Below are 27,275 nucleotides of genomic sequence, written 5' to 3'. Positions count from 1 at the left end.
AAGTTTAATATTATTTTAGGTTATTATAGTAATATATTACACAATCAGTGCATTTTATATTAATACATTACTACTAATATATTAATATAATTAATGCATTTATTAAGAATATTTGTATTTAAATTTTATAATATTTGACTCTGCTCCAGTGAGAGAAGAGCTTTGTTACCAAAGTCAGGAGAAGTAGAATCACATATTTGGATGAGCTGCAGTGATGAAGGAAACAACTAGAACTAGAAACAGTACATTATCTTGATTCTTACACAAGGCAAAGCTTTAAATCATTTTAAGCAGAAGTGATGACCAAAATCAGTTTGTAAGGATAAAGTCTAGATGTCTCTGAAAGTCATAGTGTCTTACGTTTATTTTTTCCTTACTGACTTCAGAAAGGAAAGAAATCCCAAGAAGCTAGAAGAGCTTTCAATTAGACAATAAATTAACTACTGAAGTGGAACAAGACTAGCCATACATCAACAGAAACAACTTGAGCACAGGCAGGGTCTCCATTTAGATTAAGGAAGGGCTCAACTGACAAAGCCAAGAGAATTAAAGAAAGAAAAGTTGGACAAAGACCACACAGCTCCTGAAATAAACTGTAATAAGACATATTTGTTATGTTAGAAATATAGGACAAGATCTTTACCTGGTATAATCGGTATAGCAGCACTGCAGCTAGCTGCGCTGCATGACTGTATGCAGCAGTAGACGTTGGTCCATGTGACTTTACTCAAACTCTTATATTCACATTGGAAGTGTAACGTATTCTTTCAGTGCCCTAGTTGTTGTGCAAAAGCAACATTAAATTTCACAAAGTAGTTTATTTCCAGGCGATCCAGTAAATTAACATTTAATGGACCTATGTTTTTTATAATAAAGAGTATTTCTAAGCAATATAACTTCTTTGATCCAGTTTCTTCTTAAATGGTTTATTTTCATAATAACAAAGTGGAAAGCAATGAATTATACCAAACTTTTCACCATTCTCAGGTCTTTATTACAGAAAAAAATCTCTAGGATACAGGATGCATCCAACATTCAGACCTACTAAAAGTTGTTTGGGGCCAAGGGCCAAACAAATGGGTTGGGCTAACTTTGCTCTTTCCTCACTAGCAACTCAAACATCCCGCACCACCTTTTATCCTCCTCCTTTCCAGTATTCCTCTTACACCCAAATTCTTTAGATGGTAGTCTTGTTTCTCCAGGCTTGCTAGGACTGGTGGGCTGTACAAGAATTAGCCTTGCTACCTCCCAGTTTCTTGATGACTGTGTTAACAGTGCTCAAGAAGCCTGGTTCATCCCATAACTCTTCTTTCAAATCTGTGGGGAAAAAACTAACGTGATAAAACAATAAATTATCATAGTATAGGATGAGTGACCTTACAGAACAAATTCCGGCTTTTCTGCAAGCTTCAGAGCCTCGTGCATCCCTGCAGCTGATAGTTTCCGGTTGATGTTCCTATATCTGCATTGCAGGAGGTTGCGATAAGTTGTCCTCAGGTCCCGATTGAAGAAGGCATATATAAAAGGGTTAATGAGAGAGTTTGCATAACCCAACCATAGAAATGTTCTCTCAACCCACAGTGGGATACAGCTGCATGCTGTACCACAGATGAAGGGCCTGGCAGTTGAGAGGAGGAAGAAGGGCAGCCAGCAGACAGTGAAAGCCCCAACAATAATCCCAAGCGTAGTGGCAGCTTTCTGTTCTCTTTTAAAGATGGAAATGTTTTTCTTGTCATGCTTTAGGAGCCGCGAAAAATTAGTACATTCTTCAGATTCCTTGTGCAGTTTTACAATTCCGTTCATAGAAATCCCTTCCATTTCTTCCAGCCGGGGAAAACCAGCAAACTTGTGTTTAGCGGCGCTCCTCCTGGCAGCTTTGTAAATCTGATAGTACATGAAAAGCATCACTGACATTGGAATATAAAATGCAACTGCTGTGGAGTAAATAGTGTAGCCGAAGTCCTGACTGATCAAACAAACTTTTTCATCATTTACATTTTGGGCCCAACCGAAGAGCGGTGGTATAGTGATAGAGGCAGATAAGAGCCATACACACAGGATCATTTTGGCCATACACTTCCCATTCTGCCTTACAGGGTACGTAAGAGGTCTCGTTATTCCCAGGTACCTAGAATGATAATGTAGAGTTACTATATAGTGCAGTGGTTAACTGATAAAAGTTATTTCATGTAGTCTGCCCTAAAGGAAAACATCTTTGGCTAAGGTTTCTATTTTACGTTTTTCAATCCTCTCTTTGCATTTATTTCAAACTTGTAAATTCATGTGTCTTTCACATTAAAATTTATAGTGCTGATATTCTGTATAAAAGTTCTTTTATTCTAGAAGGAAATCTCCCATTAGCCATCACAGAGTGTGATTTTAATGAATTTGTACAATCTTCATGAAGATAACTCATTTTTTGGCTTTTAAGGAAATTCTGAAGCCTAAATTTTATTTGTCTAACTTATGAAATCTTGGAGTGTAGATGAATGCTTACTCCACAAAGCCTACCACTTTTTCTATTGAGTGCATGGTTAAGTTAAAACAAGCATGTATTCGTTCTTCTTCTATGTTCAGCAGTTATGAAGATCCCTGCCACTAAACTGAGATGATGAGTTGTCTTTCTTACCTTCATGTTTTGGATGGGAAAAACAAACTGCAAACTTATGCCAAGAGTAGATTATTTCAATACTACAATAATTCTTTTCATCATTATTTAATTAGAAAGAAATTATATTTATTCAATGCCCTAACTTTTACTGAAGAAAATAACAATCTATCACAGTGTCAGTTCAAGAAGCCCAGGGGGCGAAAAACATAGTTTTACCAGAAGCTAAGTTTAGGGTGGTAAATTTTAAACAGACAAGAAACGTGTTTATAACGTGTTAAGCTTTCATTAAAAAAAAAATTAAAAAAAAAATCTGTTGACAACTTCTACACTTCCCACGTTGTCATAGCCTAAATGATTTTTTTTTTCTAATTAAAAAAAATATCACTGTGGCCCTATATAGCTGGACAGCAATATCCTAGGTTTGTGTTTACTCTCAGTTACAGAAAATTTATTTCCTCTCTAGCTATGGGAAGTTTCTCTTAGAAGGAATTAGATGCTTTTTTTTTTACATCTAACATTTTCACTTTGAAATTTGGTTTCTGCTCAACTGGAACTTACCTATAAGTCACTGTTAACTTCTCAAATTGTTCTTTTTTCCTCCCGCCAAAAGAAAGAATTTTGAGAAAAATCAGTGTGATTCACTTTGTTACTCATATAAGAAATGGTTTCAAATGAGGTTTCAGAAAAACATTATGGTTTAAAGAGGTACCAGTGTTTAGTTACACAGTGAAGGTTTTGGAGGGTTACAAGCAAGAAATATAATAACATGATTAAAAATATTTTGGGGGAGCATTTTTTCTTTTTCTATTCACCTAGCAAATCAAATATGAGTATTTCCCTGGCTCTGCAGAATGCTGCATTGTTGATTTTACTGCAATGCAGTAAATTATGGCCAGTGCTGCTGCTTTATACAAGCACCCAGGTATGCTACAGTTCTGGAAGTAAAAAGAAGCATCATTTCATGATCTGTTCTGATGAGCAGCAACAACCCCTCTCAACAATGTCATTGATTTTATATTACTGCTATGGCAAGTGTTACACAAAGGACAGAACTGGTTTATTGTGCCCTATTCTCTACAGCATGCAGAAGTGAATTACAGCAGGCCAGTATCTTGCCAGTGAAGCTGTGCCTGGTGGGGCCATGAGCTAAGAACTGTTATTAAAATTGTCTGGGATTAGAGCAGTGCAATACATGGACCATGCTATTAAAAAAAGGCTGTTTCTTGTGCCTCTCACCATTAAATTATAGTCACCAGACCAGCTCCAGCGACCGTGGGCGTACTGTAGAGTCCACGGAGATTTCTGCTTTACAGCATCATGGCTGAAACTGCACTCCCAAGGAGCTGAGAGATTTCGGAGGCACTCCATGGTGTAGAAGAGCAGGGTTAATGCAGTGAAGTTTCAAGAGTTTAACTACCTAAGGGATACATCGTACTGCTTTAAGTAACATAACTGCAGCAAAGGTAAGTTATTACCTGCAGCCCTTCTGGGACAAGAGTGGCACACCCTTAAAATTTGTCTGAATAGCATGATTTAGCGACAAAACAGTTAAACACATCCTTTGTGCAGAAAGATGACTTGTTGTTTTAAAAAAATCTTTTAAAAGTTGGTCCACCTTCCTGAAGTTTGTATTCTTCTAGCTACGACCCAATTGGTCATTAAAAATAACACACTTATGAGATGAGCTTTATTATGTAGCTAAAAAAGTTAAATGGGATTTCTGTAAAAATCAGATCTGTTGGTTGCATGCTCTGAATGCCTATTCTGATGTGTTCTCATGCATCAGAATATTACAAAAAGAATTCATGAAAGCAGAAGTATACTGAAAAGAATTAAAATTCATTAGTTTTGCCCTGGCACCACTTTTTTGGAAGTTATCTGAGCTTCAAAAATGCTATTTGAAATTAAAATACATTAATTAACATAAAAATACACCAGCATCTTTTCTGCCTTATCCATTTTGCTAAAAGTAGTATGATAGGGAAAAGAAGTCAGTAGGTATAAATGAAGGAACATTATCTTTTTATCTCTATATATGAAATCCATTACCCTTGAAAACTTACTTACAACTTCAAAATAATGTAAATCACTACTGTTGTCTAATACACTAGAGAGTGTCCAAGACTTAATAGATTCATGAACTTCAAAAGTACTGTGTCAAGTTCATTTCAAAAATATGCTTTGTAATGCTTAACCTTTAATTACTATCTTAAAAAAAAAAAAAACCAAAACCTAAAGGTAAATCAGCTGAACTTCACATGTCATTCAAAAATACATAACACCTTGAGGCCTAACTGCTGGGAAAGAATGAAGTCAAATTCCCTAAAAAACCCACTTCATGTCTCTCAGCTATCCCCCACAAGAAAGAAGTGTCTCAGACTTGTTATTCTGTGATTTGTTTCCTTTCCGTGCCACAGATGTTCATTTTGACCTTGGTGGGGAAGAAACTGTGCCCCAGTTCTCACTTATAAAAGGAGGGCAATGCTATTTCCTATTCTTCCTTCTCTGAGTTTCTTGACTACATACTTCTGCCAGACAGGGCATCTATCCATATTACACCCAGCACAGTGAGGACTATATTTAGGTTACTCCCCAAAAGCACAGTACTGCAGATGCACAGCCCTTATTTCTTATAAACTGTTCATGGCATTTCTTATTCAGTGTTGCCTGATGCTGTATGTGGAACATCAAAGTGCAGGAGCAAACGACGGTCAGGCAATGCTATGAGAAGCATGACGCAAACTCCAGTCGTGGTCCTGCTGCCATTCCAAGAGGAAAGACTGCTGGGTGAGTGGAGAAAAATGAGAAGGGAGAACCTGGCACTAGTATCTATACAACAACAACAACAAAAAAGATGATGGGAACTTTTTTTATGCTACTTCACTGAAATCTGGAAAACAGGCCCTTGCTTGAAGAACTCAAAATGAGAGCAGACAACAGAGACCAAAAACTAGGCAAATGGCAAGGGATGAAGTAAATTTCTTTTAAAATGGATGTGTGTAAACATGCAAGCATGTCCCCATTCCGGGTTGGTTTCTTACAATTTCTTCAGTGTCTCCTCTTCCACGTGGGAGGACCAGAAATTGAATCCTATGCCACAGTCCCATTCAGGTGTGAGGCGCGCGCAGGGTGCTCAGCTCCAGGGAGGAAAAATTATCCTTTGCTGACCGATTTCTGGAGCTCTGTTCAAACGTGGGTGGGGGGTAAAGAGCTTGCTCCTTCTTGGGGTGCCGTCGTCAGCTATCATACACAATTGCCATTTGCTACTTTCACCCAATGACCACCAACAATGGAAAAGGTAAATGAGTAAGTCCTTTCTTTCCTTTTGCTTAATAAAAATCTGGCTCCCTGTGATCCAGTATTTTTTCCCAGTACCTCTAAATTGTTACCATTTAATGAAAGGCAACTGTTACAGACAATTTAATGTAAAACCATTATAACTATATAGGACTGCTCCTGGGATCATTCAGTTTGTGGTTTTTTTCATTCTGGCTTTTTTGATACTGATACATTACAATGACCACAGAGAATAGTTTTTATTCTATAGGGCTAAAAAAAGTCTCCTTTGTCACTTGAACTGTAGATCACAGGCATTTCTTATTACAGTGTGCTCAATATATTAAATGTTACAGCAAGTGTTGAGATGTAATGCATATGGAAAGTAGAATGGTATATGGCAGAGGAAAAACAGGCATCCACAGACCCTGGTGTCTGTTTCTGGCACATCATTTTATCTCTCTGTGACTCTTTGTATTCCCTCTTCCCATTCATGTTTGTCTTAGCTATTTTCTTGTTGTGATAGCTGTCATATGTTACTGCTTGCACAGTGATTATCAAACTGGAAACTGGACTGCCACTGTATCCCACTAGATTTTACTATATTTAAAAATATGAAAGGTTTGATATGGTTTCTTTTCTTGTAAATATATTTCTTTCATACTCTAATCTAGGAAGCTGTGAAGAGTAGTTTTCTTTATCTGCACTACCGTGAAGCGAGTTCACACAGCCATCTACTTAGCATCTACTAGAAGAACTTTTCAGGAAGATCGTTCTCATCACCTTCACATGAATAACTCTCCATTTGTAGCTGAATTGATTAGTAATTCTATAAATGTAGAAGAAGATAACAGTTTTTCTCCCAAGAAAAAAAATATCAGCAGTACCAGGCATGGTAGTATTTCAGGTTAACCAGACATGACTTTTTTTTTGTGGTGTGAACCTGACTTTTTTTTTCAGTAGCAGAAAAGTTCGTTTCCTTTTCTTTCTGGTTTTTTTCCTGAGGAAGCTAAACAAAGCTGTAATTCTTAAGCTGTAAAAATGGTGAATTGTTCATAGCTACATTGGAAACTTTGAGATGGGTCTAGTCCTCACACCTTTTGAAATATCCAGAAAGCAAACTGAGACTTAACAGCTACATCAACTTCAACAACAGAAAGAAAATAGTAATAGCAAGGTCCAATTTGGGATCCTGTGTCCAAAATCTTTCTTTATTACCTCTGTTATATGGCTAAAAGATAAAAGAAAAAAAGTAAAAGGACTTGCTTCTCACTGTGAGCAAAGTCACAGAGTAATAGAAAACCTAACAGCTAAAAGCATTAAAACTGTTTTGAAGCCTCCTGCTCAACCCAATAACAAATTTAGGCAGATAGAATTCCATTCTAATTAGTCCGCATTTCTTTCTCAGAATTCACTGACCTGATCTAACAGACTATTATTCCAAAATCAGATTAGCATCTTTCACTGTCTGACTTTGCTTTTATGAAGAAGATTGGATTACTAGGGAATAGAACTAGAAACATTACACTGGAAATTATATAGATGTGAAGTATAGCTATTTCTACCAGGATTCTCAACATATTGTTCTGTTACCACTTACAATTTGGCTAGGAGTTGTGCTTAACCTGAGGTTCTTTCAGTTCTTCCTATTATTGTATTTTAAGAGTGTCATAAAACTGTTTTATTTCAAAGACACAAAAATGCTTACTTCTTTGCTTTTGTGCTCTTTTTTCTACAGCAGCTTTCCAGCTTTGATACATATCTCCTTGTATTAGTTTCTTTGCCAACCCACGGCTATAGAATCCTGTCTAATGATTCACCTGCAATAACTTATTCTGAAGAATGATGCTAATCTACTCATCTTCCTTCAGTGGCTGTGATTCTCTCATGATCTTTCATAATTCTTCTGTTTAATTCAGTGCAACATTAAGAGGTGCTTCACAAGAATAGGAGCATGATGCCATTCCTAAAAGCTATCCAGCGCTCAGAAACATTCTCCCTAGTATAGTGATCAATCTAGATTTTTTTTTCTTATACTTTGATGCGTTAAACAGCAAATTAAATGTAAATGTAGCATATTGAAACAGTGATCAAATGTATTATTTCTGTTATGGCTATGTCAAACCGCTTAACAGAAATTGTTCTCTTCCTTTCAAAGATACTGTGTTTACACTAAGCGAGAGATGCTCTGTCCCACAGACCTGCTGTTAAATAGAGTAAGGTATACAAACTGGTCAGGGAAATACTATTCCCATCGCATATTTCAGTAACTGAGATGGAAGGAAAGGGATAGAAACATAAAAAAATGAAGTGCTGAGACATGAGCATTATAGTGCACAACTATGGTGTTATAATGTGAAGAGTTACCTTGTTAATTATTGTATGACAGTATTGATACCCGCCTTTCTGCATTACAGACTGGCCTCATAATCACATCATGATAACTGCCAGTTTATTGTCTGGGAAGAGGAGGATATTTCAGAGGTAGTAAAATACTTTTCTCCTTCCCAGAAGTGAACAAAGTTACTGATTTCATTGCATATATGACAGCTTTCAGAATATGAATTAGACCACTTTAAAACCTAAACATTAAATATTGTGCAATGTTAGAGTGAGGCAGCAGAACTAACAAAATCAAATTATTACTCAGTGGAGAAAAGACTTTGTTCAACTAGTTCTGTGCTCCATCTAGTTAAACTTTGTATCTTTTCTATGTAGTGAATTAGTATATAGTTTATAAAAAGTCTTAACACAGTGGCCAGCTTCCACATCTTAATTACATTTGCTAGAAATGGTTAAAGCTTCATCCTTCTCAGTTGATGGTGAATGCGGTAATGTGAAAGATCTTAAAAGTGTGTTTTGGTATCTATTGTTTTAGATGCTTATGTTTCATGTTTCATACAATTTCAATATTATTCTTATTATTGAAACAGTGATACTTTAATTTTGATACTTGGAAGAATAAGAATGAAATATTTGTTTTGCTTTCAGCAAGGTTAACACTTTCCATTATCCCCCTTCTTGCTCTCAATTAAATGTAATTCCTTAAATTCTCTTTACAAGAGGAAGACATTCATTCCCACTGTTACAGTGGATACATATTGAACACACTACTATACTTCTGTTGTACATAGTAAATGTTCTGATTTGATTTTTCTTTTTCTCAGAAATCATTGTAGGGGTTTATTTTTGATGGAACTCAAGAAGTGTAGGCTTTTCTGGCAGTGGGGGAGGATTAAGTCAATCAAAATTAAATATCTGTTCATTCTAAAGGAATGTAATTTGCATAGTAGAAGATTATGCTCTCCTCTCTTACATTTCTTTCTATTTCTCTGTAGTTGCATGGACATTCTTCCTCTCATATTGCATAACTCTACAGCTTCATATCTTTCTTATTTATTTTAGCTCATTTTTCATTCTTGTATTTAACTCATTCTATTTTTACTTCACTCTCTTGCCCTGCCTTATTTCTATTTCTCTCTTAGCTCTGTATTTTTCTCTCTTGTTTTTTGCCTACTGATCTAAGACATCCATCCCATAGATGGGGGGATGTATTCTGCTCTCATTCTAAGAAATATATAACAACTGTATTGCCAGAAAGAGGCGTGCAATGTCTTTCCATTCAACTTCTATTACGTTAGTCATAATTTCTGAAACCATAGTCCTCTTTCCTTTCAGACCTTGGCAAATTTCTTTTACCTGTCCTCATCCTTTGTCTTTCATTTTACCCCTGCATGACTGTCAAATTAGTTGTCACTGGTCACCGCCTTGTTCTTAGCTTCCTGACAAAACAGTTTGGTAGCCTTTAGTATTCCACTGCAAATAATATGTTTTTTGGAAGAAACATGCAGTTGCTGATGTTTATCTTGCAACACTGCCTGAATGGTAGATAATAATGTATTTCCTAGGCAATATTTTGTAATTACCCAAATAAATTTTTTATATTATAGACTAAACACTCTCATTAACTGCCTTTGAAGAAAACAGTACCTGTATATTTTCCTTTCTTCTATCTTCACCAGTGACATAAAGGTAGGACACATAAGAAGGGAAATGGATTTCAGCCCGTTCCATCCTTCACCAGTCTCCTAGAATCTAAATGCATTTGAAAACTGAAAAGGTTTTGGCAACAAAATATTTAGAATTAAGTTGCACACTGTAATGCAAGACTTCCTATTTTTAAATTTTTTCAAAATGTCTGAACTCCATCTTTGTGGGTTTCATCATCTCTGGTTTCCTGTATATAAGTGTAGTTTGCTTACTGAGTGCAATAAGATCAATTATATACAGAGCTCGAAAGTGCTTCTCACCCCACTTCTTGATAGATAATCTGTAACACTTCAAAAGCTCTCTAAATCTGGGCAAGTCACACATAGGAAGAATCCATTTGTCTTTACACTGTTCAACAATGTGCAAGGCTGAGGGAAAATAAAAAATAATTTCATGCTTTTCTAAAAGAAAATATGTAACTGTGTCAGGGGACACACTACCCACTTCTGCCCTTTCACCCCTCCATAGATTTGCAAATTCCCTTTATTTAACATGGATCTAATTTTTTTGTGGAAGAAGAAGTGAGAAGAGAGTCAAAAGGCTCTTCCTAAATTTTTCTTTCTTTTCAAAAGTAAAAAATTATATTAATCAAAATATAGGATAAAGTACAATTCACAATACATATTACTAACATTTCAGGAATATTCCCTAGAGAAGGGCTTCTCAGGCTTTTTAAGCAATGTCTTACTTCACTGAAAAATTCTTTATGGTATTCATCATAGTATATACACAACTGCTTCACAAGTACAGAAGGCCAGGCCGTTGTACACTGTTACAGCTTCATACTCAATGGTATAATTTACACTAGTTGTTAAGTCATTTTATCAATTAAAGAGAAAAAGGAAAAGCAAAACATCTTCAAAAATGGCTGTTGGTTGCTATATTCAGTAAGGTGATTTATATCAGAAAACACTATCTTGTTTAAAATTCACATTTCAGTTTATTCCACATTGAGTGCCTTTTTATTATTCCAAAATATTTTAGACTCATAGAAACAAATGCAGTGCATTTGCATCATATCACCTGTTGTACCTGTCTAGTATCTAATTACATGTAGACTAATGTCTGTCACTGATGTGACTTTTTTTTCATCTTTATGTGTACGATGCAGTATCTCATTTTATTAAGTTATTACAAGATGCCTGGCCCCTTTTTGAGGAAGTAAAGAAGATATTTTAGCCTTCTGATACTATCTGAGAAGACTAAGACAGGAAAAGCTTTGTTCTAGAAAAGAATTAAAGAGAAGTCACATTCTCATTTATTTCTGTCTGGTTGTGTTGCAATGTTTTTTTGAGTTTGGGTGTGCAGTAAAAAAGTTCAGGTTGGAAGAAAGCTAGGAAAGAGGTTTTATCTCATGTATGATAGAAGAAAACTGGTTGAATCTGAAAAGGAAAAATTAATCTGAGGGTGACAAGTAAATGATTTGCCATGACTGGAGGGAGGTGGCGCTGGCAGTGAGCCTGAGGAGCAGCAGAGGAGACCCTGAGCATGGATGCATATAGTCCAAAAGCTACTGAGGAGGAATAAGGCTTGACTTGAAATATTGCTTAATGGTGTTACATGGGACTCAAGAGAAAAAGAGATGTACTGGGAGATACTTACGTTTTTCCTCCTTTTATCAGTCTAGATAATCTGAAACAGTGAATGGATTGGATGAAGGAATGGACCACTGGGTGCTGGTAAGGCACTGGAGGAGAAATTACATAGCTCTATTCTTTCTTCTTTATAACAAAGAAATTGGGAAGGAATGCTTTAACACTAGAAGTCATCTTTACGATGGCCTTAGTTCCTGAGGAGTTAATCTCATGTTCTGATGCTTACTCCCAAGCATTTCTATCTCCTGTACAATAAACCTCACTGTCCTTCTGGCAATTACAGTCTGTCAGAAGACAGGCATTAACCATAATCTTTTGCTGAATGCCTACATGTTTAGAAGATCTAAAGCCTTAGATGATTCATTTGCTCGTTGGCCTGAGCCACCTATGCAACTGAAGATAAGGTTCAACTCCCTGAACTTAATTTGATCCTATGGGCTAACCAGTAGAGAAAAGCATGAGAGCTGGATGTCATAAGGATAACCCAAGTTGCCCAGCTGATAGGCAGAAGCACTCCATACAGTTGATATTTGCTGATAGTAAAAGGTTTATTTGCTGCTTTGCCTTTCCTGTGGGGGAGAGTAACTTTAAGAAAAGATGTGGTTTCTTGAAGCATCAGCTGAGATGAAATCCCTACTCTGTTAAACAGAGGCAGTTCCTGAGCAAAAGAAAACAGAGCAACGGAAAATAATACATTTTGCAGATTAGGAACTGGAAAGTCCTCATTTTCCTCTTCGGGTTCCCCCCATCTTACCTCCCTCATGCCCAGGGGTGCTGCCAAAGCCAATGAAGATTTCAGAGTTTTGTCAGAGTCTGCAGTACTTCTTACCTATTATTTTTTCCCCCTTACTGCCTTCAGAAAGGGTTTTAGTTCTCAAACTCGCAACTTATTAACTGAGCTCAGATCGTTCAACCTCCCATATCCTGACTGGTCATGCCCTGTGGCAAAGATGAGCTCTCATGATTCCAGGCCAGCCTGCTGGTTTCAGCCAGGCCAGAGGAGATGTGCCAGGAGACAACCACCAGACATGCCTCAGTCTTGGAACTGTCCTGTTCTGTGCAAGCACAAAAGTAGGCTGTAATAAAAATTGCAATGTGTTTTCTCTCAGTTCTGTACTCTGCCAGACAGCAGCACAAATATCCCTTAGGTGAGCAATGAGGCAGGCTGATAGCCCACAGGATCTGTGTCTATATTTTGGCCAATATATCAGTCTGCCATTCTCTTCTTCCATGTGTGTGCGGGCACATACACACACACCCCCAGATGACTCCTTTGCATCTGGCAGCGAGGTGGATCCCAGGATGTATGTGCTACAAACAAGTTGAAACCAGAGCAAAGTCTAGGAGGGACCTTCAGAAAGGGTACTGAGTGCCTGTAGACATGCCTGCACGTGGGAGGGTGCCTAGGTGGGTGCACCTGAGGCAGCCTGGAGAGTTTCTCAGGACAAGCGGTGGAGACTCAGATTGGGGACGGGACACCAGGCCTTTAGATGGTTCTCAGGAGGAGGAGGTTGCCAAAACAGTACAGGGATGTCCAGTTCAACAATACAAAAACGCAGCACTCCCAAGTCCCTGCGCCCAGCCGAGCGCTCTGGCTGTTCCCTGGCACCATACTGGCATAAGAGCCAGGCCTCCTGTGCCCCTTGCTTTTTGCAGGAGAAAGCCTAAACACAGGGAGCTGCAGAGAGCTCTGCTCTGGGTGATCAGGGAACCTGAGTATCAGGGTTTGCCCTGACCATGCCAGGCTGTCACTTTAGAAGCAGCTTAAGTGGCCTGCCCAGAACAACAAAATAAGCCTATAGACCCTGATCATTGGGTCATCACAAGCCAAGGTTGGTGCTTCAGTTGCATAACCAGGGGTTTTTGTGTTACTTGAGGTAAGCTAACAGATACCTTCAACTAAAATGTGAGGGGGCTTGATTTCAGAGCTATGAAAAACTGTCTTTTTAAAAAAGAAAATCCTCGTCAGACTCCCGTAAAGTAGAAATGGCTAAGGTGATTTTCTCCAGCTTCACTACATGAGTCACACTTGGATTGACACTAAACATCAGCTTAAAAGGAATTATTTTGAAAGTTATAATGGTGTTTCAAAATGAAAGCCTCCTACAACTTTAACTAGAAAATCATGACTGATGTCTTTAGTACAATTAAATGAAGCATTTCAGAAACTTCCACAGTATAAGTGATGAATGAAATGAAAAATCACAGCCCATTGAACTGATAATACCACTATATTAAAACAAAGTATCTCCAGGGAATAGCTATTTAAATGTGCTGATATTTATGTCCCCTCTCTTCCTTCCTTGAATACAAACAATTTAAACATAATATCTCCTGACAAAGCACATAAGGAACAACCCCCTCTAGAATACCTCTTCCCTCCTCCCCCTTCTTTCTCTTCCTCTCTCTAAAGAGACAGGAAAAATACTGGAAGGACCTGGTCCAAATTCTCCTCTTTGCTTCTGCATGATAGTAATATTGCAAAAGCCCTAATGAACACCTCTATGGTCACTATGGGTGAACCTCAACACAGAATTAATCTACTTGGATGTTTTTGGCTTTGTCCATAACTGTATTGGCGTGAAGGCAGATCTGAATTTCTCAAAAATCACACAAAGATTTTGCTATGTTCTGCTGGATCAAGTATGTAAAAATTGTAAGTGTTCACCTCAAGTTTTAGGTTTTTTGCCCAAGCTCAGCAGGAAAAAAACCACAGTATATCAATAAACTGTGTTAGAGACACAGGAAAATCTAAGTCTTAAGTAGGTTTAATTAGAAGTCTTATTTCTAAAACTTTGGGATGTGCAAAGCATCTTGTATAGAGTCTGTATAGAGTCTGGGTTTTACTATAATATTACCTGTCGAAATGTCAGCTAGAGGTACCTACTGTTCCCAGAAAGTGGGCACCGTGGATTTTAATTTCACTCCTTTCCTGAAAAATATTTTTAAAATATTGTCATTGTAGTTCAGCGTAAAATACACTTTTCACTAATGTAATCCTCTCACAAAGGAATGCTTAATGCAAATAGGTCTGAAAGCAAAAAGAAAACCCACTAAAGGAATAAAAGTGAGAAATGGCAACTTTGGGACTGTAGCTGAGGTACTGAAGCAGCCAAAGCATCTAAATAATTCTGTTTCATAAAAAAGTCCAAGGTGAAAGAGGACACTATGTCCTCAAACACCAATATATTCTGGCTGACTAACTTAGATCAGTGATGCTTTACCTGAGAATAGCAGCAAACAAAGCAAAGAATTTTTGTAAAGCTGAGTCAATTAAAAAAAACAACAACCAAACTACCCAAAACATGAGGTAGGGAGTTTGTGATAAATTTCCAGAGTATGAGTGACTAAGTACGACTCTAGTCAAAGCACTAGAAGAATAAGCTACCTCTGCTCCAAGTCACATACTGACAAGTATCTAGCAGTGCTGTGTGAACAATGAAAAAAGCCACGCCGTGTTTCAGAAAAGCTTTAAAACTGGCCTTCATTCTGAATTTTATGGAGGAAAAATCAAAAGTTTTTTTATCTTGAATTGACTGGTTAGAACCACAATGGTGCACTGAACCCTGCTTTTCACATACAAAACTAGTTTCCTCTGAAATATCAGAAGAGGACATCACCAGAAAGTAACTCTAATTGCTTTACTTAAAAAAAAAAATTCTAGCAAAATCATCTCAATTTTATACAATATTTTTATAACAGAACATCCCATTCTGATTCTCTACAATACCAGTATTTTTTTAAAGCTGCAGACTCTGGAGCTGCTTGTCCTCCACAGTAGTAAAAGCATGTCTCGCTTCCTAATATGAATAGGTCCTATCGTAGGAAGAAATCATAACCTGTTTTGGAAGGGGAGGTGGTGGGTTGGAGAGAGCACAGTATGAGGGGAAGGTATCAAGGAAGGCAGGCAGGAGGTTAGATCAAATTCTGTATCTGCAGTTCACAAACCTTTTAGAAAACTGCTATTCACAGTCCTTTCCAACAGAAACTTCTGGAACGGGGACTTATCAGAAGAAAATAAGGCAATTCCTTCCCTGTAACTTATACGAACAGATATTTATTTACCATTTCTTGATATTTTAGCAGTATATTGTCTGCTCAGTATGTGGTACAGAATGAGGTTATCATGTCTCATCATCTTTCATGTCAATCAATGTGAGGTCTACTGTAGCTACTACATCTCTTAACCATATGTCATTTATTTCCTTAGCACTCATTTTAACTAACATATGTATTTACAGCTTACTTATATACCAGATCCCAAGTTCTCCCTTCACATGTAATCCTCCTGCCTGCTGTCATTTTCCTCAGAAAATGTCTCAGTCAGTGATATTTTGGAATTTAATTTCAATAAATAAATTGGTCAGATCAAGCTCTCCTCTATAAACTGGAAATAGAAAATTTGTAGGAATTTAATATTACTTCACAAATATTTCTTCCCTTTGCAATCACTCAATCCTTAAATACACAGTCCCAGGTGCCCTTTAACTAAAGGAGAAGATTGAAGGGGAGAAACATCTAGTGATGAAAAATGACTGCAGCAAACCCCAAATTGCAGTGGATAAAACTGTATGTTCAGCCCTTCACTACCACAGTATTTAATAGTTCATTTGTCAATATTTATTCATTTTTTACCAGCAGGTTTGAGAATGAAGAACGTAATGGCCAAACGGACACTACTTCTTTCCAGCTAGCCAGTCCTCTACTGTAATGAACTTTGAACCTCCTGGATCTTGCTCAGACCTGCCAGGCTGTGGTTCCATGTAGCTGGCTTTTTCCAGCTTGCTGCTTTGGTAAAATTTAATCCAAATCCAGAAGTCCATACTCCCCATTTCAGATGTCACCAGGTCTACTTTTGCAAAGGCAGCTCCAAGTGAGCTTATTGATCGCTAGACAGGAAACCTGAAAAAAAAAGATTAGCCAGGATAATGTGTCCTCTTTGTCTTGTTGAATAAGGGCCTGCCCACAACAAGTTTCTTTTCCTTCAGCAGCATCTTTCGTAATTTTCCTCCTTCTTAAAATCATGCAAAATCTGCAACACTAAATATTTTTAAAATATAGAACAAATTTCAACACAACACAAACTGCTACCACCAGCTTCACAGGCATGAAAACATAGTACATCCAATCTACAGAATAAACCTTTTGCTTTTCTCCTGTCAAGAAAGGAGTTTCTGGCCCTCTTCCCCTGGGCTTTCTGTACAGAATGACAAAATTTGAGGCCAGATTCAACTACTGGTTATCCACAGATGACCATTTGTCCAGCTTAGGGTGGGGGGGCAGGGTGTCACAATTCTTTTACAATGCCTTTTCGTGTTCCTCAGAATTTAGAGTTACACCTTTATGCTAAAACAGAAATGGATAGAGCTGACGATAAACCATCTCCTCCTCCAAAGTCTTTAAAGGTAACGGGATTTGGATATTATCAAGGTTCCCAGACCTCTCTTCTCTGTTCATTTTACAGGTGCTACACCACACATGAAAGCAGTGAAATAAGTGGGATCAGCGGAAGGAGGCCCTTCTTCTCATCTCTCAGCAAGTATGTCTTTCCTTCCTATTTTCCTTTCCTTCTGAGCAGCAAGATGGCAACTCTAAGGTTCTTCTGAGATATGGTGGCATCAACTTTATGTGGATAAAGACTAAAGTACCTAAGGTTTATTGCTATGCCTACAGCTTCCAATAATATCAGTCCTCATTGCCAGGCTGACAATTTCAAACATGCATTTGAATTTAAGGAGCAGAACTTTGGCACCAGTGTGAGATGAATTACCACAGCTAGCCTGTGGAGATCTCAGGGAGCTCACTGCAAACTGCAGGTGTTTGGGATATTTGATAAGATGCTGCCTTCAATTCAACACTTGGGCAGCAGTGTAGAAGCTTCAGGCTTTGGAAATGTTAAGCTCCTTCTTGTGTTGTTTAATTCACAGGCAAACAGTCCACTGTGCTATTTTAATTTCAGTTATTTTTGAAAAAAATGAAGATTGTGTTCTGCTAATGACCAAACTTTTTTAGCAAAAATAGCTTTTTAATATGGGACAATACACTCTTGAGAGACTACAATCGGTATTGTTGCTAAAACTGCTTGTGCTAAGAAGTGGGTCTCTGAATGCAGACTCTTAAAGTAAAAGGGAAACTGCAGTACATAACAATTCAAAAATTAAGTCTTTAGAGCCAAAGCTGTGCTTTTTTTAGCATCAAAACATCTTATTAGACTATTAAAGGAAAGCTTTGCATCTTGTCAGCAGCTGTTTTGGGTCATGGGTATAAATATTTCCAAGTAATTTGTGGCCAGAGAACATACTCTGATTTTGTTCAGGGATTTAGTATTTCAACTATTTGTTAAATGTCAACTTCTACAGCAAATAAACAAAATTTAACACCCCACATGGAAAACTACTTACAGAAAATTATTCTGGCAAATGGTGCTGTGCATCTGAAATACTTCATGACAATCACAATGTGTTTTCATGGTTTGTGTTCATGATGATAGTTATGTTGCAAATTCTACAATAAGTTTAGATAATAGCATATACTTCCGTTATCTGTGCTCATGCCTTCCATTTTCACCTTCTCATTTTTATGCCTATTGCCAATTTCTAAATACATGTTACCAGAATAAATCTTCTAGGCCACTATTCTCTACTTTGATTTAAAAACCCCTACATTTTCTAGTATGGGAACAGTCCTTTAACTAGTAACAGACACTACTGACAACAGACTTGGGTTTTTTGCCTTTTGTGTCCCTCTCTGGAAATCTGCAAACCATATGTAGAAATACATTGTCCCTAGTCTCTAACACATCTCTCATGAAAAGCAAACAGTTTTATAAATAATGTACTTTAAAAAAGCTCTGTATCTGTGGCTCAATTTAACTTGCAGCAGCAATATGCCATATTTCTGATTGCAGGTACTTGTATAGCTGATGAGAAATGATGATTCCAATGCCAGCAAGGTTACTGATCAGTATTCTTCAGTGGGAGTGAAGATGGCACAGCTGTACGCCAGGTTACTGGGAGGACACCTCATGATGTGTCTGCCTAGATCTCCAATAACAAGCTCTCCCCAAAAGACTGAAGAGTTTTCAACTCAAAAAAATCAAAGTTTATTTAAATGAAAACTAGAAAATTGATCTGTTTAAATACAGAAAACTCATGACATGGTGAGTTAGGAGTAAAAAGATTTGTACACAATTCTCCCACAAGAACAGTGCCCTTGCAGGCAAGCCTTTGCTTCCAGTTCTGATTTTACCCAACTCAGTGAATGTCTGACATACGACAAACTCTGCCCAGTCTCCCTTGGTCCCTGAGCAGTTTTTCCACCACTTAATACAAGGCAAGCTGCTGCTTGCTCCTCAACCTGCTACACCCTGCAGGACAAATAGCTCCCAATGTCAGAAAAGTGTTACCTTTCATGTGGCTCTACCTCCACTTCCCACAATCTCCTTAAAGGAACATAAAAAACCATAAACGAAAATGGATAACTAACTTTCCTTGTGGTTATATTTTTAACTTACACTTCCACAAGCTAAAACACTTGGTTTCAAGTTTTTGACAGTACCAAAAAACCACCCATTTCCTTGATATATCTCAGGAAAAAACTTTGCTGCCAGCTTTCTCATCAAGACACAATGTACCTCTAAGAATAGACTTCACCCTGGTTTCTCTTTACTTTAAAAAAAGTTATTTTTGTAACGTCCCTTCTTGGTTTTGTGTTTTGGGTTGTTTTTTCAACAATCATGACCATTTTGCAGTGAAATAGCTGTCCACGATGATGTTAACCCCCCTCAGAGGTCTCTTGTGCTAGCTTACAATTTCATAGCAGGGGCCAGGATAAAGACAGAAAGAATATACTCAGTACTGACTTGATTTCCCTGCACATCTCAGTTCTGCATATTATTAGAACAGCTGGCACTATTAGAAATTTCATTCTTGTCTGTACATTACCCAAAAAACTTGTTTACTGTTAGAGGTGAATCACTACCTGTTTTGTATACATGCTAGCATGTACAGAACCACCCATAACATCAGATAATCTAGATGTTCTATACAAAGCCTCCTGAGTAAACAGCAAGGTACAAGAAGAAAAGCAAAGCTGCTGCACTCTTTAATATTGTTGTGTTAGTTCAAACAGAATAGAAACAGATTTTCCCTATGACATATTTCATTACTGGAGTCTTTTGGAAAGGAAAACTTAACCTTTGTCATAAGAGTTTGTTCAGAAAATTTTGTCTTTTTTTTCTATCTTCAGTATACAAAGGAATAGATATACTATGAGTCAATCATTTAGAAATAGTTGGCTATCCAGTACAACATGGAAAACTAAAACTTGTAAGCTTTCCAGCTGAAAGAAATTATCCTCACCTTACAAATAGTAGTGACCATTAGGACAAAAGTGCAATGAGCATTGCTTTATGATGCTCGTGCTTTGTACATTCAGATACCAGAACTTGTAATTTTCCTCCCCAGTCTTTCCTGTATGACAACTGCACTTTGGCAGACTAAACTGTTTCTCAAGCTCTTTTATGTTCATGTAAGACCTACAATGGCCAGCTCGCTCTTCAGATTTCCTAGTCCACAGAGGAAGGACCAGATCTTTGTGTGATATACTGAGAGGGAAAAAAAAAGAGGTGTTTGTAGATGAAAGACAGCACCATATGTACAATATCAACTGCAGATGAAATGGGATATTATGTTCCAAAAGTTGCCACAAATGTTTCTGATAAAATGTTTCAAACTCAACAAGGATATGAAAAATAATACTGGATTTCTTTTAAAGAAATCAGATATTCTCCCTACATAATTTACAGGGATTTTTATCAATAAGTTTCAGAGAAAATTATTCTAGAAAAGTCAAAGAACATCCCTTGATTAATTTCTGTTCCTCTAGAAGGTTGTGAGAGCATGCTACCAGTGATATAATAACCTTGCTTCAAACACAGTATAATGACTACAAATTCTTTGATGTTTCATTCTATGATACTCATTCAGTTCAAGAAAAACACTCCAGGAAAATATAGTTTGATACCAATGTACACAGGTTACACTACACCATGCCAGTATGATATGTATCTGCATTTTTGTGATTTACATTAGGAGATATTTCTGAAAGCTCCCTTCAAAACCTAAAAGGAGTGTTTCTAGAACTGTATTTTTCCTGTGAATCTTGAAGCAAATCCAACCTCACTTATCAAACTATTTTTGTGACCCTGACAGGAAAAAAATCACTTTTAAAACATCTCCAGAATGCCCTGCTTGGCAAAAATGTGAATTAGTGTTCCCTTACCTCTGACTATCAGGCTCCTTTGAAATGTCTGGATGAACCCCCAAGAATTAGAGACCCCAAAATCACTTCTGAAAACTCATCCAGTGTTAAATCCTGGTAGGAGCAAACAGAAGATAGTTTCAAATGCAGGGGGAAAAGGCAACATCCAATTTCAAAAAAAGGCTTTCATGTAAATGCGGTGCAATTGCAAATCTCCTGGTACCGACTGAACTACCCATTCATGCATACCTTGGAACATTACCAATTGCAGTCACTTTTCACTGCCACCTCTAGATTATCTTGCATCTCCACACTTCATGACTCCCTTTCAGTAACACTACTTAAATGCATCCAGTATATAACAGCAATAGAATAATCAATCTACAGATTTTTTTCCATAAGCTAGACAAGTTATTTACAGACTCAGAAAGAGTTGTTTATCAGGCTGAATAATGGAAAGAATAGTTCTTGTGCTGCTGGTGGTGGTTAGGAATTAGCTACCATACTGATTCCAAAACTTTCTTCTGCAATATAGACCTTAATTGCAGTAACTCCATCACACACTTTTTCTATAGTTCCTTTTAGGTTTTTCCCAATTCCTCAGTTATTTCTGTTTAAATATATATTATGAACAAAATCTCATGGGGGGCACTGCTGGTGGGTGCCTATATTTATTCTAGATCCAAAATATATTAGATACTGGATCTTTTCATATCTATCTCTATATGTATATTCTACATGTATATTCTGAAGGAACTGAGCAGGGCTGGCAGAACAGACCGCAGCCTATTCCACCCATGGCCTGAAAGCAGAAGAAGAGTTTCATACTGAAAGGGAAGATACACAGGGGTCTTAGGTGCCATTAGGCTTAGGAAATCCCTGACAGGGTTTTCAGGTCACATTATCAGTTTTGGATGTAGGCAGAATTTAGATGCCTGGATTCTACTGAAAGTGCTTAAGTCTTTATTTAAATTTAGTCCCCAGTTCTTCCTGTGAGGCACTCTGAGGCCTGTTCAGTTCCCTGGCACTCACCAAGGACACTGGAAATGGGTGAGCTTTTAGGGACTGACATATTCTAAGGTGAAGCATAGGTACTCATACCTACCTGGAGTGTGGCAAAAGATACTAAACAGCGAGAGAGAGAGAACTGATCCTTGTGTATACAATCTCAGGATCATGAAAAAGGCCCGCTTTGCTATCATTTGCATACAAATTCTAAATCCTCATCAATTTAATGGAAGTCTGGAATACTCACAAATTGTTGGCTAAGATACAGACTGGAAAAGTTCCCCAAAAAGTGTTTCATTACTTGTGTGGGTGTCGGGAAAGTGTTATAATTCGTCAACTGTATCTGAGTAGTTATGTTACTTCGTCACTTTCTAAGCCAAAGAGCTATTTTTAAATTGAATTAAAAATTGCTACTTATGCAGTTATGCAGTGGATACTCTCCAAAACAGGATTTCTGTAGCTATCTTGGGTCAGAAGAACATGATGAATCAGCATGCAAACACCACCAGTTTAAATTCAATTAATTCCCTTTATATGTTCATTCACCCACTAAGATGTGGTTTGCATCCGTCCCTCATAGTTCACTCCCAATGTTCACTTACTCTTAAATGTAAAGGAATCTAAATGTGGTATAATTTATTTCATTCAGAACTGGAAAAGTGGAGCCTTAAGAGAAAAAAAACCAAACACACTAATAAGAAATGCTTAAAGAAGGCTACTATTCACCGAGGCACAATTATCCTGCCAAAGTCTCTATAACTCCTACCTTTCACCAGAGCTACCTCTCATGTTATGAATGGTGAGTATAGTGAAGGTAGTATTGATTGTCCAGGTATCAAGCTGTCTAGCCTGTTTAATCCTTACGAAATTTGAAAAGGAGAAATACTCTTGTCTCTCCATCACATCTGTTTTAGTTCTGACAGACCTGCCTGTAAGCAGAGAGTCTTCTTCCAAAGTGGAGGCTTAAATAAGATAGGGATACCTCAAAAATAACATGCTCATCTCAGATCACCCTGATAAAGATCTGTGGAGGTCTTCATGTTGTGAAATAAAAGGAAAGATATGATCTGAAGAAAAGCATAATAGTCTAAATCTTGGTATCGTTATGGTCATTATCTCATGATCTCCAAGAATTTAGTTCTTCGTGGATAATACAATGACCTTTTCAGACTAGCTTCTTTTTTGTGCATCCTGTGCAAAGTTAGAGATCCCCATAAAAGCATACTAGCATCTACTTTGCAGTCTTAACATTTACACAACTTAGAGTAGAAGCAACTGAAAAAGCATGAGTAGTGCTTGATGTGTCTGACTAGGAAAAAAAAGATGGGCTTTTTTTCAATAGCATGAAACCAGCCCATTTGTGGACTCCATGCTAATCTGCATCTTTCAGAGCTTTCCAACTGATAAATTCAGCCGGAAAACGTATCCGCTACTAAGGGCTGTACAGCAAAATATCTCTGTGTGCAATAGGCCTGCCAGCTGCTGGCATTTCAGGGCTCTCAGTGGCATGAGCTGAGTAGCACATATTTATGCGAGGGAAACAAATCAAAAAGCCTCTTCAATTTATTCATTTTATCCTGTTTGGAAGGGCCTCAGAGCCTCTTTTTTACCAGCTATATTTGTTTGTTTACCAAAGATATTATCTCTCCTTACAAATCTTGCCTAACAGTTTGTAGCAAACTTTTTTTTTTTTTTTAAGATTAATTGAATAATAACATTCTTTCAGCTATTTACCTTCAACTGATTCTCATATCTGCTTCAGGAAGAACCTAGAGGTTTAACAAAGAAAAATTTAAAATATCCAACTTATTTGTTGTCTCTGCACTGCCTGCGACAGCCTCATCTTTCTCTTCAGAAGATACTTTACTGGATCACAACAAAGGCTTCCTAAACTGTCCTAAAGAGCCAGGTGGCAGTTCAATTCATAATTATTATTCAAAAAATGTTCCTTTTTGCTCTGTCTTAACCCTTCTCCCTAAACAAATGTCTCCTGTGTGACCTCAGGACACTTAATTGTTCTACAAGGTTTAAGTTATCTAAATGGCACCGAGGATAGTGGCCAAGATGAAGGATGGTGAATTTCATTCACTCCTTCCCTGCTTCTGGATTTCCTGGTTCATCTTGTATTTGTATTCTTTGCACCGAGTTAGTAAGGGCTCTATCATCAGAGATCTTCTCCTTCTGGATAATGTAAGATATGCAAGCGTTTCCATCAAACCCATGGAAAAATGGTCCTCATGAAAATGGTCTGACCCTCTAACGCACTACATACATTGTGATTTGCAGCTCCTGCACCACATACAATACTTTATCCAGAGGCACTCATTTTCAGAGATAAATCTCCCTCACTGATCATTCAAGGCTTTCCTAACTACAGAAGTGTAAGAACAACTGCTGGTAAAAGAGCACCATCACAATCAATGCTACACTGGCAACATTTCATCATTCACATTTAATTTTCATCATTTCTCCCCAGTTTGCATATTTTGTACATATATGCTATTCAAAGATTAGTTAACATCCCAAACTAATCTTTGGCCTGACTGAGCAGTGTTACAACAGTATAAGATTATTTATTTTTAAATAGGATTACAAATCATGGAGATTTTTTAATTCTTTATTGCCAAGTGGTAGAGACATTTTGCTAATGAATTGCTGGCTTGTCTCCTTTTGTTTATGATATCACCTATCTTAACTATATAACGGACTGCGGTGACAGAGGTTATAGCATCGTGATTCACAGAATCTTGATTTCAAGTAGGGAGTAGTCAACAATATAATGAATTATGAAGAGATCCTGTTCAATAAACATTCAGGGATAGAAGTAGTAATGCAAAGACAAGAGGAGAATAATTCTGGTTTAAAGCAGAACTTGTTAATGAAAATCATTCATTTATAATAGGTTATGTTCTGTTCTAAATACATAGCCATATCTCTTGTTGGTATTTTGGGGGGACAGGGGAGTGGAGGGAGAATGGAAAGAAGACCGCAAGAGAAAGAGATGTAATCATCACTGTGACCAGTTCAGACAAAGCCCCTGTTCAGCATATAGCAGTCACCTTAAATGTTAAGAGATGAAAAAAGTAAAATTAGATTACTCCAGTGCTACAGTGTGAATCAGTCACACATCCTTACTTGGGTAAGAAAGCTTAATTATGTTAACCTGTCCTCAAAAGGTTATTAGAAATGGAGGTGGAGAGCTCAGAGATGGACATCAAGAACAATCAAAGAATGGAAATACTTTATATGGAGAGAGTGAAAAAACAAAATCACCCATCCTAAAAATAGGTAGGATAGAAAACCAGTGAATAACACTGGGAAGGTAGATAAGCCTATTCATATTTTCTTACAATACTGGAATTAAATTAAAAGGCAGCAAATTTCAAGGCAAGAGAAACAGCAACAACGAAAAAATAATCCCACCCTTTGATACTCAGTTAAAGTCTGTATGTGGATTTCATTGCTACAAGATGCTTTGCAGCATTCAGATAACTGCTAGCCATTATAGAAGTCAGTAAATAAAGAGCACTGGAGCAGGGGCTTCTTATACAGAAATTATAGTTCTGAAATAATTAATATAAACTGTGATGCTCCTTGGCATGAAACAACCTCCAGTTATTGTGGGAAACTCTTTTGAAAGACTGTTTCTTTGCAGAAACCTAAGGCAGAGTTCTTTCCAAAAACTTTCTGAAGTAGACAGTCAAGGCTACTGTTGGATATCAGACTTGATAAACTACTTCTACAGAGTAGTTAGGAAGTTCTTCAATGTCTGCTAATTGCATTGAGTTGTAATGGAAACAATCCCCCTCTAGATGCTAAAATTATTGGCATGGATTTAGGCTGTGGAAGAGGGAAGTTACAGGCTGCAACTTACTTTAGAATGGGACCTGCACAGAATACAGGAATCTGTTAGCCTTCCTCTGCAGAGGAGAGCTTAGACGTGGGCAAATGTGGGATCTCAGGTGCGGCCTTAACATGAGAAATGAATGCCTAAGATCCTCTTCTGCAGTCTGTATACACCTCCTTATTGCTCCAGTGCCTGTATCTTTTGGAAGGAACTAAATGTCAACGAGCATAGCTTCGTTTTTAAGAGGGCAGAAGACATTTTTTTAAAAAGCAAATATTTGAAAGCACTTCTTCCTTCAAACAACACACTCTTTGTCAAAAGCGGTTCTGTTAGTTGAAATGGAGCTGTTCTGGGATTGTCCTAGAATAATGATGATAAAACCCTAATAAGCTATAATGCCTGCGCCTTCTCTGATCTGGTAAAACTCGGCTGAACTCAGTGAGGTTACACCGGCACCAGCTCCGGAATAATCAGCTCAAATCTAGCTCTTGTATAAAGCAGTTTAAAGACATACGTTGCAGACTTTAAAGCGGCTGCAGAGGCCCCGCTCTTTGTCCGGAGCCACAGCGAAGGTACACGGTCTAGCTCCAGCTTTGTTCTGACAGCCGGGAAGCTACCCGGGGGCACCACCGGGCACCCGGGCTGGGGCAGCGGCAGGCAGCACGCACTGCTCCGGCGGGCTCCTTCGAACCGGAGAGGCTGCGAGGCTTGCGCTCGCCTCCCTCCGCGCTTTTAGCGTGCCTACAGCTCATTTCCAAGGGACCCGGAGGAGGCGAAAGGGAGCCCTGGCGGAACCGCTGGCGGCAGGTCCCCCGCGCCGGCGGCAGCGGCGCGGTGCCGGTCGCCCGCCCCCCCCGGAGTGCGGGGAGCGGCGGGGGGGAGGGGAGGGCGGGCGGCGGGGCGCCGGGGGTCTCACCTGTCGATACTTATCACGCAGAGAGTCATGATGGAGGCCGTGCAGCACATGACGTCCATGGCGATGAAGACGTTGCAGAAGAGGCGCCCGAAGATCCACTCGCCGCCGATGAGGTCGGTCACGCTGACGAAGGGCATGACGGCCAGGGCCACCGAGAGGTCGGCCAGGGCCAGCGAGACGATGAGATAGTTGGAGGGCTGCCGCAGCTTCTTGACGAAGCAGACGGAGATGACCACCAGGCAGTTGCCGGCGACGGTCAGCAGAGTGATGAGGGAGAGGACGGCCCCGATGACAACTTTCTCCACGTTGCCGTAGCTGAGGATCTGCTCCCCGCACTGGGAGTCGTTGGCGGGGAGGGGGCTCGCCGTGGGCAGCGCCGACGGGGGGGGCGACGGGCCCAGCTTCGCCAGGCTGCGCGGGGGCCAGGAGCCGGCGATCATCCTGCCGCCGCTCAGCGCCCGCGGGTCCTCCAGGACCGCGGCCCGGAGGTTACCGTAGAGGTGGCTGCCGTTGCTCCAGGACCGCGACCCGGAGGTTACCGTAGAGGTGGCTGCCGTTGCTCCAGGACCGCGACCCGGAGGTTACCGTAGAGGTGGCTGCCGTTGCTCCAGGACCGCGGCCCGGAGGTTACCGTAGAGGTGGCTGCCGTTGCTCCAGGACCGCGACCCGGAGGTTACCGTAGAGGGGGCTGTCGTACCGGAAAATCGCCCT

The 27,275-nt window shown here is 38.8% G+C and overlaps 1 protein-coding gene across 1 annotated transcript; it reads right to left on the bottom strand.

The window, feature by feature from the left end:
* Positions 1 to 1,268: 1,268 nt before the first annotated feature.
* HTR7 (5-hydroxytryptamine (serotonin) receptor 7, adenylate cyclase-coupled) lies at positions 1,269 to 27,071 on the bottom strand. The gene is made up of 2 exons (XM_010564946.1): positions 26,565 to 27,071; positions 1,269 to 2,128 (listed from the first exon to the last, which is right to left on the bottom strand). The coding sequence occupies exons 1-2, from the start codon at positions 27,002 to 27,004 to the stop codon at positions 1,378 to 1,380; spliced, it is 1,191 nt and encodes a 396-aa protein (XP_010563248.1). The 5' UTR covers positions 27,005 to 27,071; the 3' UTR covers positions 1,269 to 1,377.
* Positions 27,072 to 27,275: the final 204 nt, after the last annotated feature.

This window comes from Haliaeetus leucocephalus, unplaced genomic scaffold, assembly GCF_000737465.1.
Source record: "Haliaeetus leucocephalus isolate CR32 unplaced genomic scaffold, Haliaeetus_leucocephalus-4.0 Scaffold184, whole genome shotgun sequence".
NCBI lineage: Eukaryota > Metazoa > Chordata > Aves > Accipitriformes > Accipitridae > Haliaeetus > Haliaeetus leucocephalus.
Note: the sequence above shows the minus strand (reverse complement) of the source record. Positions and strands in the feature narration are given on the sequence as shown.

What these genes read in the sequence shown, in the direction of transcription:
- HTR7 (XM_010564946.1), bottom strand. Translation starts at nt 27,004, where the DNA reads ATGATCGCCGGCTCCTGGCCCCCGCGCAGCCTGGCGAAGCTGGGCCCG. An exon ending in TGCGTGATAAGTATCGACAG is followed by an intron (nt 2,129 to 26,564) that starts GTGAGACCCCCG and finishes TTATCATTCTAG; the next exon opens with GTACCTGGGAATAACGAGAC.